We start from the raw sequence: 12256 nt of genomic DNA, 5'->3' as shown, positions 1-12256 counted from the left end.
TGTCCGACTCTGTGCGACCCCATAGATGAAAGCCCACCAGGCTCCGCCGTCCCTGGGATTCTCCAGGCAAGAACACTGGAGTGGGTTGCCATTTCCTTCTCCAATGCATGAAAGTGAAAAGTGAAAGTGAAGTTGCTCCATCATGTCCGACTCTGCGACCCCATGGACTGCAGCCTACCACACTCCTCTGTCCATGGGATTTTCCAGGCAAGAGTACTGGAGTGGGGTGCCATTGCCTTCTCCGACTCTTTCGGAGATGTATTTAAATAATGGCTGATTTTGTTTTTGTTTTATACTTTATAGGTTGTTTTGGTATACTGTAGACATACCTTCTCTTCTGGCTAAACTGAGAGAGGATAACTTATACAGATGGGAACAAAAAAAACCAAAGTAATGAATTATTTAAAAAAATTTTTTTAAATCATGAAGATCATTTGTGCTTTGTATACAAAATTGGCTGTTGTAACTCATTAAATTTGGACAAAAGGATTTGTTAGCCTCTTTTCTAAGCCTCCATCATTATTTAGGTTTTCCCAAATATTTTAATAATATACTAACACATTTCTTGTTATTTTAATGTTGTTTGTAAAGTGTGAAACAAATTAAGTGTCAGTTCTGCTGCTGCAATATAAATAGCTGAAATGTCGAGGAGAGAAGATTAAGCAGCCAAAGGAGATCAAGAACTAAAAATATAGCCCTGAGCTGAAGGGTATATAAACTTTCTCGAGGTATAAGGAGACTGACCAATAAGAAAGGAGGAAGGGGTAATGACATTTAGGATTTACTGTAAAGGAAATCTTTTATTTTTTTAAGGTAAAAGATGCTTTTGTTTCTTCTTTTTTTTTTTTTCCTCCCCCAAAAGGGAAAGTACTTCTAGTTACCAAGTTACATAAACTTATTATAAATTTTCAAATTTTATAAAAATATGTAAATTAAAAATTCCCTCTTCTTTCACCCCACTCCATAAATAATACTGTTAAAAGTTTATATAGCCACACAGACTATTTTTAACCAAGCTTGCACATTCACCCAAGTTTGTATAGATAGCTGCTTTTTAAACAAAAGATAGGATTATATTGCAGACATTGTACTTCAGCTTATGTTTTACTTAACAATGTGTTGTTTACTTTTTTCTGAAAAAATGCATATAACTATACCTCATCTTTTTAATAGCTGCAGAGTATTCCATTGTACAATTTACCACTGTCCAAGTGGCATGCATTTAGGTTATCTTCAAATCTTACTCTTTATAAATAATGCTATGGTAAACATGCTTTTTCACTTATGTAATAGTCTTAAGTTCCTGGAAGTAGAGTTATGAAATTAAAAGACATAACAGCTGTGATGCACACTGCTGCCATCTTCACCAGGAAAGACTACTTTTCCACTGCTGTCACCACACTGTGCATGGCACTGTCCCCATCACACTGCCAATACTACATTTTATCAATGTTTGGAGTCACTGTCATTCTGATTAATGAAAGATGATGTCTGAGACTTTTATGGTCTTATATTTTAAATTTCAATCTTTTAATCTCTTGACTGAAATAAAAATGCACAGTGTGAGAGCTCTGAGTTTGAGACCAGCCTCTTAGGAACTATGCAAATGAAGTAAGGGAAGCAGTTAGCATATATGTGATCTTGGAGAAAGTGATCGAGCCACACATCTTGGTAGAAAGTTGCTGCTAGGCGTGAGGAACAGATGTCTCAGTCAGTGATTTTAGTGCTTTTCTAAGTATGGATGCAAGAAATTAGGTTCATAAAATTTTCTCCTGGGCAGGCGGAGGGGAAACCGTTCTGAAGGCCTGCTGCTACTGCTAAGTCACTTCAGTCGTGTCCGACTCTGTGCGACCCCAGAGACGGCAGCCTATCAGGCTCCCCCGTCCCTGGGATTCTCCAGGCAAGAACGCTGGAGTGGGTTGCCATTTCCTTCTCCAATGCATGAAAGTGAAAAGTGAAAATGAAGTCGCTCCGTCGTGTCCGACTCTAGCGACCCCATGGACTGCAGCCCACCAGGCTCCTCTGTCCATGGGATTTTCCAGGCAAGAGTACTGGAGTGGGGTGCCAGTGCTTTCTCCGGTCCTGAAGGCCTATTCTGTGTGTTTTCGCAGAACACAGAGTACCTCATTCCTGGTCTCTGTCCTTGATGTCCTTTCAGGGTATGTCGAAGGTCAGGGACTACAGTGGCTAATGACTTAATTCTTGTACAACTGGATAGCAAGTGACATTCTTTAGCTAGAAAATCTGCTGAATTTCTGTGCATAGTGTGAAGGAGAGATAGAACACTTTCCCCCAAATCAATTAGAAGAGATTTAAAAGAAAAAATAAATAAGCTTGTTACAGTGAAAAGAGAATTCCCTGTAGCTGAGGAATTTAATTGCAGGTCAGCCACTAAAGGAAAGGATATATATGCATAGGGCTGCAACATGTGTTACAAAAATAAATTAGATACCATCCCTCTACAGTATGGACAGCCCTTTTTCTGTCTCTAATGACAGTTTTTCATTATCAGTTAGCTTAATGTGGGTATACCTGTTCAGATCTGCCCTAAATACTATTAATTGCTTTGAATTATAATATAACCTATTTATTGACCTGTATTTGCAGCAGTCATTAAAATTAGAAAGTTAAGATAATATTATCTATCAGTCAAATCCCTTACAATGAACTCCGTAGGGCTTTTACATTGTAATAAAGTAATTGCTTGAAATCTCATTCCCAAAAGTAGTGGGTTTGGAGACAGAACCAAGAACTTGCCTGTTTTTTGTTTTTTTTTTAATTTTGTGATGGAAAGGAAAGAAACAGTTAAAGCAAATTTCTCATCAGAATGTCTAAATTCATTCTATTGTGTTTCAGTTTTTATTTTTCTGGAAAGATATTTGGGGCATTTTACGATTGGAAAGGATAGGGAGACAAGTAATTGGGCAATAATTGCTTTTCTTTTTTGTACTATAGTATTTTTCTTTAATTTATTTCAGTATAGTTGATTTACAGTGTTGTGTAAATTTTTTTTTTTAAACTGACATCACTTGTTTCCTGTCTTTGGCTGAGATATTTTCCTAGCAATCTGTTCCTCACTGCTTGATTTTTTTACTCTCACTTGCATAACATCTCTAACCCTTTTCTCATTAGAGGTCATGGAAATAAGCAAACCATGTATATTTTAGTATCTCCTTTCCTTTTCTCTGATAATAAATTTCTCTCCCTCTCCTGCCATCAACTGAGACAGAAGGGGGAAACTGGGTAGTGTATAATCAGGTGAGATTTCTAATGAAATGGCGAGTCTAATGAGATTGTTCCTCTTGTTCATTGGCCATAGAATCTTTAAGATATAGGGCTCTAGAACTGGACTCCCTCTGTACACATTATTACTTATTAGCCGTGTGACCTCTCTGAAGCCAGTTTCCTAATCTACACAGTTAAATCAGTTCATACAATTTTGTGGAAATTAAATGTAATAACATAAAAGCATATAGTAGCATGCTGCACATAGAAATGCAAATAAAATTACAGCAATTTTTTATATTGTTATTATGTGTTAAATGCCTTTTTAACAAAGTGACCATTGCTCAAACTCTTCCTCAAAATGGATTACTTTTTTTTTTTTTTACTTTATTTTACTTTACAATAGATTACTTTTTAAAGTTTTATGTGTGGGGGTTGGGATTAGATTTGGCTACTAATAACAGGAACTTTATGGTGGCTGTAGTTTAATAAACAAGCAATGATTTATTCTCTCTCATAAGAGAAGTCTGAAAGTAAGTACTTCAGGTCAGGTGTTTGATAACTTTATGGAGTTATCAAAAATCCATGATTCTTCTGCCTTTCTGCCCTCTTGTCCTAACACTTGGCTTGTATCCTCAAGGTGACTTTGTAGCCATGGTGACTGCCAGAGCTTTAACTGTCATGTCTGAGTTGTAGGCTGGAAGAAGGAAAGGTAAAGAAGACTTCCTCCAAGCTGTTGTCTCTTTCATTGATAAGAGCCTTCCCAGAAATCATCTATACTTCCACTTTCCATCTTACTGTACAGAACTTAGTCGCTTAGCCACACCTAGCTGCAAGGAGGGATGAGAAATACAGTGTTACAGTTGAATTCGTCACTTCTTCTAAATGATTTTAGAACTGTTACTACTGAAGAAGGGAAAGAGGATATTGAATGGTAGTCATTATCTCTGTCATAGCCTGTTTCTTATTGGCAAGAACAGGCAAGCAAATACTACTGTGTTATAGGGTATAAAACTTGGCAATGCTTTTGTGCTGTAGTAAGCTTTTAATTTCCATTGGATCATAGAAAAAGCAACAGAATTCCAGAAAAATATCTACTTCTGCTTTACTGACTACTCCAAAGCCTTTGACTGTGTGGATCATAACAAACTGGGAAATTCTTTAAGAGATGGGAATACCAGACCACCTTACCTGCTTCCTGAGAAACCTGTATGCAGATCAAGAAGCAACAGTTAGAACTGGACATGGAACAACAGACTGGTTCCAAATCAGGAAAGAAGTACATCAAGGCTATATATTGTCACCCTGCTTATTTAACTTCTGTGCAGAGTACATCATGTGAAATGCCGGACTGGATGAAGCACAGCTGGAATCAAGATTGCCCGGAGAAATATCAGTAACCTCAGAAATGCAGATGACACCACCCTAATAGCAGAAAGTGAAGAGGAACTAATGAGCCTCTTGATGAATGTGAAAGAGGAGAGTGAAAAAGCTGGCTTAAAACTCAACATTCAGAAAACTAAGATCATGGCATCCCATCCCATCACTTAATGGCAAATAGATGGGGAGACAGTGAAACAGTGGCAGGCTTTATTTTCTTGGCCTCTAAAGTCACTGCAGATGGTGCCTGCAGCCATGAAATTAAAAGACAGTTGCTTCTTGAAAGAAAAGCTATTACAAGCCTAGACAGCATATTAAAAAGCAGATATGTTACTTTGCCAACCAAAGTCAAATCTATGGTTTTTCTAGTAGTCATGTATGGATGTGAGAGTTGGACTATAAAGAAAGCTGAGCTCTGAAGAATTGATGCTTTTGAACTGTGGTGCTGGAGAAGACTTGAGAGTCCCTTGGACTTCAAGGAGAGCAAACCAGTGAATCCTCAAGGAAATCAGTCCTGAATATTCATTGGAAGGACTGATCAAAGCTGAAGCTCCAATACTTTGGCACCTGATGCGAAGAGCTGACTCATTGGAAAAGATCCTGATTCTGGAAAAGATTGAGGGCAGGAGGAGAAGGGAAGATGAGATGGTTGGATAGCATCATTAACTCAGTGGACATGAACTTGAGCAAACTCTGGGAGATAGTGTAGGACAGGGAAGCCTGGTGTGCTGCAGTTCATGGGGTCACAGAGAGTCAGACACAACTGCACGACTAAACAACAACAGCTTTTTCATGGTAAAGGAAGTCCTAGTAGAGAAGTTTGAATTGCATTGATTTCACTGTATGTGTGCTCAGTTGCTTGGTCATATCTGACTCTGCGACACCATGGACTATAGCCTTCCAGGCTCCTCTGTCCATGGGATTCTACTGGCAAGAATACTGGAGGAATGGGTTGCATTTCCTACTTCAGGGCATCTTCCCAGCCCCAGAATCAAACCTGCCTCTCTTGCATTTCCTGCATTGGCAGGCAGATTCATCACCACTATGCCACCTGGGAGGCTATTGATTTCATTAAATTACCAGAATATTTCTGAGTATAGCCATGCTTTGACCACCCATTATTGGTGTCTGCAGTTAATTACAGTGGGAGTCTGGTTGATTTTGCTTAGATCTGTCATTCAGTCTTTGAATTTCAGTGGGAGTTGTAAGAGCCTCTATTGCCCTAAGCATTTGAAACACTAATTCTTAGCTTTCTTTATAGGTATATGGCAGTGTATGGGAGAAATTACACCGGGCCTTTGCCATTTGGAGTGGCTTTGGTATGACCCTGACTGGTGTTCACACTTGTGGAGATTACATGTTCAGTGGCCACACAGTCGTCCTAACTATGCTGAATTTCTTTGTCACTGAATGTAAGTATCTCTTTAGTGCTTCTCTACATAGCAAATGACTAGCTGTACAGAGGCCTGTGGGAAGGGTGTCAAATTCTATGAAGAATGGGAGAAACAGATCTAGGAAACGTATGACTGAAAAACATTGGAAGAAATGTTGGAAGAAATGATTTTAAAATGATCTTTCTGTCCTTTTCGCAGATACACCAAGAAGCTGGAATTTCCTGCACACTTTATCCTGGGTTCTCAACCTCTTTGGAATCTTCTTCATTTTGGCTGCCCATGAACATTATTCTATTGATGTGTTTATTGCCTTTTATATCACAACGAGACTCTTCTTGTACTACCATACTCTAGCCAATACCAGAGCATATCAGCAGAGTAGGAGAGCAAGAATTTGGTTTCCCATGTTTTCTTTTTTTGAGTGCAATGTTAATGGTACAGTCCCAAATGAATATTGTTGGCCATTTTCAAAACCAGCAATAATGAAAAGACTAATTGGATGAAGACTATCTTTGTAATGGGCTCATGACTAAAAATACAGTCATTGTTGAAAGTAACTTTGTTTTCTCCCCCCAGCTGGTTCCTGAATGTCTTGGTTTTTTGCCTATATGTTGACAAAGTTCTCTGTCCTGAGCGAGGCTGTGACCATAGCAAGCAAACAAGAACAATCAAGAGTCCTTACCTGTCTGTCAGACAGAAGTTTAAGTAGATGTTTTCTGCCCGTTCTCTTTAGGCAGACTTAATGTTATGATTGAAGTCAGGCTCTTAGCTTTACCTTTTGAGTATTTGCCTATTGAACTTAAGCTTAAGCTAATCAACGTAAGCAGTTTGCTGGTTGAAAGGTGTAAAAACAAAAAAAATTCCAGTAAGACTGTAGGCAAGAAATATGGAGAAGAATACTAATAATTTGTTAGGCTCCTTATTTTCTTCAAAGGAAAAACCCCTACCCAATGAGCAGTACTTGTTCTTTGAACTAATCCCTGTGTCTTTCTAAAAAAATGCAACTCTGGGAAGTGATCCATTTTACTGACAAATTAATTTTTGCCTTCTGAACTGTCTGTAAGAAAAGTATACTGAATATACCAGGATCCTTGAAACGAGAATGAAAAGAGGCCATATATAAGATGACAAAGTACAAATATAACACTGGCATTTTTTCACCAAAATTAACAAAAGATTCAGTTCTGTTTTTGTTCTAAGGGTTTAGTATGATCATCAGTAAGTATTCATGAGGGGAAAAATGTCTGCGTCCATAAAAATAAAATTGGCTTAAATTTAGTGATGAAAGTACCTGGAATAACTTTGTGACTGTTAGCTGGATAGACGACAGGCCAATTTTATGCTTTTTAATGATGTTATTTAATGAGCAAAATGAGAGTTTTTATCAGATGTTAGATAAAGTTCTTATGTCCTTAAGTGGGGATGTTTGCATGCAAATTTTTCTCTTTCTGAAATTTATAACAGGTTGCAGGCATAATATAACTATTTGATTTTTGAAATTTCTCATCTTGACCATCAGACAGCCTCAGACATATTTGGATATGAAAAGGTTTTGTTCTTTTTTATTTTTAAATACAATTGTGTACATACATTCTTTCTATTTAGCTTTAATTTGGCAGTCAGGAGTAATATAACTTAGTTGCTGTTTACAACACTAGAAATTTAGTACCTTAAGTAATTTGACCTCTGTGATAACCTTTGTCACTTTAACTTTTAATGATTTTGTACAGTAGTTCTGATAGTAGGATGGTTCTAGAATTAGAAGTTGAACCCCAACTCATGAGCTTAGCCACTTGGAATATGAATTGTGTAGTTTTGCATTCAATTTTAAAACAAGGAGTTAGAAAAGGTGCTGGCATATTGAGGTCTAAAATTAGGCCACTTAGCAGAAACATGCTGTTTATATAGTGAAATATTTTGTTTTTGCACTTTGAGTCATATTCCCACCCCCTGTAAGTTACAGAGGAGCCTGAGTGGATTGGGCAGGAAACAAATATAATGCAAGCAAGTTTCAGCTAGTGCTGAGTGACCCCAGTTTGGGTCCTCTCTGAATATTCTTTTTTTATTTTTCACTTGAGAAAATGTCATGAGATAATTTAGTTTTATTATGTTTTTAAATCTCATACTTTAGAATCTGATAATACCTTAAATTCTTGATTCTGTTACATTCTGGGGATGAAAATGTCAACATTTCATCCAAGAAAAGTGCATAATCATGAAGGTTGAAGGATGTTTCCTATGCAGTTAGAGTAGTTTGACCCTTGAATTCAAAAGATACGTAACATCCACTTTTCCAAATGACAGAAGAAACCTGAATTTAACTAGAAAGGGACTGATGTTGGCTTTTGGGAAAAAGCTTGGAAAAAATCCATGGCACCATTAAATCAAGAATGTTGAATAACTACTTAATGGTAAATTTCCTAACAGCAATCTTCTTTCCTTCATATGGATTTTATTCTCGAACAAAATAGGAAAAAAAAAATTACAACTAACTTTGCAGAGCTATTGATACTGAGAGTGCCTAACAGCAGACTGCAATGAGGAGTATAAAATAATTTCCCAACCTTCCTTTTACTGTATCCGTTTTGAGGAAAAGGTAAGCTAGATTTATAATTTATTGTTATAACTATTACAAGGCAGTGTTTACATACATTAATCATCTCCAGGTCTCTTCCTTGGAAAACTTTGAGACAACGTTTTTTTCCATTTCTTTTTTTAATATAAAACTTATATTTTTGTTACTTATTGTTTTGTCCAGAAATTTCCAGATTTTCTTTGTATCTTTTTTCTTGTAACAATTTTGTTAAAACCATAGTGAAACTAGAATTTACATTTTGACTGTGACTGTGGCTAGGTAGAGAAGCTGCATGCCTTAGATCTACAGATTTTTCACCTTGTATGCAGTTTCAAACATGTGAGAGGTTTACCTCATTAAACACTGAGACTTCAGTATAGAGGGAACCAAGGCAATTTTTTGTTCAGGGATGCAAACTGGAGGTTATACTGAAAGTCTTCCATACAATTTCTCTTTTCTTAAGGGCAGCATTACCCTTTTTTCTTTCTGTAAAATTCCTTGCAGGACAATGTTACTGAAGGTGAGTTGAAGTTTGTAGAGAATATCAGGTTTAGAAGAAGGCAAGTTTGCTACTATCACCACATACTTTGGGAGAAACTTTTTTTGGCTATGCTGCAGAATTTTCACCATGCCTATCTTCTCGATAGTCCTCTGTAGCCAAAATTGCTTGGGTAAAAATAGACCTTCCATATGCTAGGTCTGTTTATTAGTATCACTTTAAATCAGAACGTAGTGAACTCAGCTACAGAGCCAATCAGTTAAAGAAGTGTGGACTGTTCACAGGAAGAACTCCATGCTAGAGACCTGCTGATAATGTAACTCTGGCACTGCAAGTGGCATTCTCCCCTACCCTGTACCTGCTTAAAATTCTTACTTAAAATAATGACAGAGGTGCCAAATCCTTTTATAGCTAATATGAGACCTGTGTTTTGAGGACACCTGTTTGGAAAGTGTTATTTATACATTCAAAGTGATATTCATAACACTAACCTGCTTTGACTGTATTCAGTAAAAAAGCAATTTCATTGTCAGTTTCATAGTAAACTTTTTTTAAAGGATTCTTATTCCATAGTGTTTTAGAACATTAACCATATTCTTGTTTTAAACTCTTTAATAAATTTAATTCTTTGATTGTCTTCTTGTAGACTTAAATTATCCCTTGCTAAAAGTAATTATAGTAACAATCATTTGCCAGTTCTTTGCAGGCATTTGAGATAAGGTAACTTTTATAGAATAGTCCCATGGCTTTCTTAAACAGTATTGGTTTCATTTAGAGAGTTTCAGAGCCAACAAAGCATGTCAACTTTAATGCCATCTTTACTTGGCCATTACAGTTTGCATTTGTGAAATGTTTAATCTGAATTACCCTGTACTGCTATAGAGGAAATTGTTAGTAACATCAGAAGTGCAAGACTGTTGCTACAAGTGACCAGTGAGAAAGGAAGGAGGTTGAGGGTTTTTTCCTTCTCTTTTAGTAGCTTTGAATGACTGAAATTACTATGGAACTAGGTTTTGATGCCCTTCTCGCTTATTCCTCACCCCCAGCAAAGACCACCAATTTCAAGTAACTAAAATGTGGCCTATTATTTTGCATTAAGTTGAATTAAAACATCTGTCCAGTCTATAAGCCATAATTCAGCTTCCCCCAAAGTTAATTTTTTAGACTATGGTTCTACCTTATATTAGCCAAGGACTTTTTCTCTGTGTACTCCATGTTTATGCATAAAGAAGTTTTGTACCTAATATGGAAGGAGAGGGAATACTATATTAATTTTGCTGTTATTTCAGCTCTGTTTCAATCTGAACTACTGGGTTGTCTGAACTAGTGAAGCATTGTTACCAGTTAGTAATACCATCTTTAAAACGTTCAATTTTAATAATTTCTTATTCAAAGAATCTATGACTTGTTAGGACAATTGAAGTATTTCTGATATGAAACAAAAGAAGTGGAGACTGGTACTTAATGGGGGAAGCAAAATTAGCTTGGGCTAAAATGGGCATGTTTTGTTCTATGAATTCTACCTAAATGTCACCCAGTGTGCCAGAGAAACTAGTATTACTTGAAGATGTGAAAGTTCCTGTGGTAGCCATACCTTGAAGCACAGTATTGTATATAAGTAAATATCTCAATTCTAAATTAAATCCAGATTTAACTAATATATATTATTTTATATCTTTGTTGTATTAAAATGTTTAAAAACACTAAAAATAAAACATTTGAAAATTGGATTGTAGTCTCTTCTTTAAATGTCTTTGCATTATTAATGCAGCTGCTTTATTTTTTATAAAATGAATTTTTTATTTTTGCAAATGATTGGGTCCTCAACTTTAAATACTATTGTCTAGTCCCTGGCATGCACTACTTCTTAGTTGTCTATTAGATAAGCCATTTGCCCTTTCTCCTTTCTTTTCCACAAACTAGGGAAAGAAAAGTAATATTACTGATGGTTTAAGAATAATTATAGATCAAGTTGAGAAGGAGGAAAGGGAAGCAAACAGCTACTTATTCCTGGGCACATTAAAGTTTGTGTTTGTTGGTTTGGGGTTTATTTTAATTGTAGATTTTATAGGAAGGTACCATCATCTTTTTGGATCAGGTTTGGAGATAATGATAAATAGGAAAAGAAGAGAAAATAGTTGTTAGGGGTAGCTCAGCAACTCAGAGCCATGGAAACACCAAACAAATGAGCTTCCCACTGCTGTCTGCTGGTGTAATGTGAATATAGGATATGATATACTTTGTATCCAAAATGGTCTGTCTTGTGCAGATGCCCCTAACCTATTGAAATGCTGAACTGCCCGGCAGAAGTGGTGTGGGAGCCAACTCTGGGAATACTAAGTATTGTTACGGGACCATGTGAGTTTATTAATTCATGACTGAATTTGTCTTCATGATCACTACTAATTGTAGCCTCTCTGGTGCTGGCACCAGCTGGTATCTTGGGGAGTCTGGAAAAGAATTGTCCAAAACAGACTGAGGGGCAGCTTGGTAGAATAGAAGATGTGGTGGATTTAGACTTTGAGGACCTAGGTATGGGTTGAAGCTCTGCTGCAGATTAAATTGGGTCTTTTCTTCCAGCTTCACTTAACCTTATGTGTAAAATGCAGGGGGAAGTGCCTACCTCATAGGCTGTGTTAAGAGCCAGATTATGGAAGTGTTATAGCCTTTATGACTCAGAACCTGGTATATCATACTGAACTATTAGTTGAATTTAGGTCAGTAACACAGGGCCTGTACTCCAGGGAGTTAATAATCTTAGGTTAATATGACCTAAAAATGGAACTAACAACATTCATTGGCAGAATAGAGCAGTAGTTTTAAAACTGCCTGGGTGAACATCTGGGGTACTGGAAGGGAGTTGAAGCTTGTACCATTTTCATCCAGAGTTCGTGTTTTACATATATGGCTTTCCTAGTTGGCTTTCCCTTGAAAAAAAGGTTGAGAATAAGGGAAGTAAATGTTTGGAAACCACTGAGGCAGATGAGTTTACTCTCTTCATTTAATACTAGCTTGGAAGAGGAAGAGCTCACTGGGGACTGAGGATCCAAGAAAAATTCACTAAACTTGTGAACCTTGAACTGAACCCTCCTTGAAGGATAAATCCTCTAGGGTGTGATGAAAGGTTTAGAGGGCTTTAACTGTGATGCAAAAAAATTGGATTTATTTGAGAATAAGTTTGGA

At 36.9% G+C, this 12256-nt stretch overlaps 1 protein-coding gene across 2 annotated transcripts in view; it reads left to right on the top strand.

Moving 5' to 3' along the window:
- SAMD8 (sterile alpha motif domain containing 8) overlaps positions 1-10803 on the top strand; it is a 52191-nt gene extending 41388 nt beyond the window's left edge. The window contains exons 5-6 of one of the 2 annotated variants that reach the window (XM_040242352.1): positions 5867-6017; positions 6198-10803. In XM_040242352.1, coding sequence (XP_040098286.1) covers positions 5867-6017; positions 6198-6502 — 456 coding nt within the window. In that variant the 3' untranslated portion in view covers positions 6503-10803. The other variant, XM_040242353.1, reaches the window with a different exon arrangement.
- The last annotated feature ends 1453 nt before the right edge of the window (positions 10804-12256 follow it).

The sequence above is a fragment of the Oryx dammah genome, unplaced genomic scaffold (genome assembly GCF_014754425.2).
Source record: "Oryx dammah isolate SB20612 unplaced genomic scaffold, SCBI_Odam_1.1 HiC_scaffold_6, whole genome shotgun sequence".
Classification (NCBI taxonomy): Eukaryota; Metazoa; Chordata; class Mammalia; order Artiodactyla; family Bovidae; genus Oryx; species Oryx dammah.
This window is presented reverse-complemented; position numbering and strand designations above follow the sequence as displayed.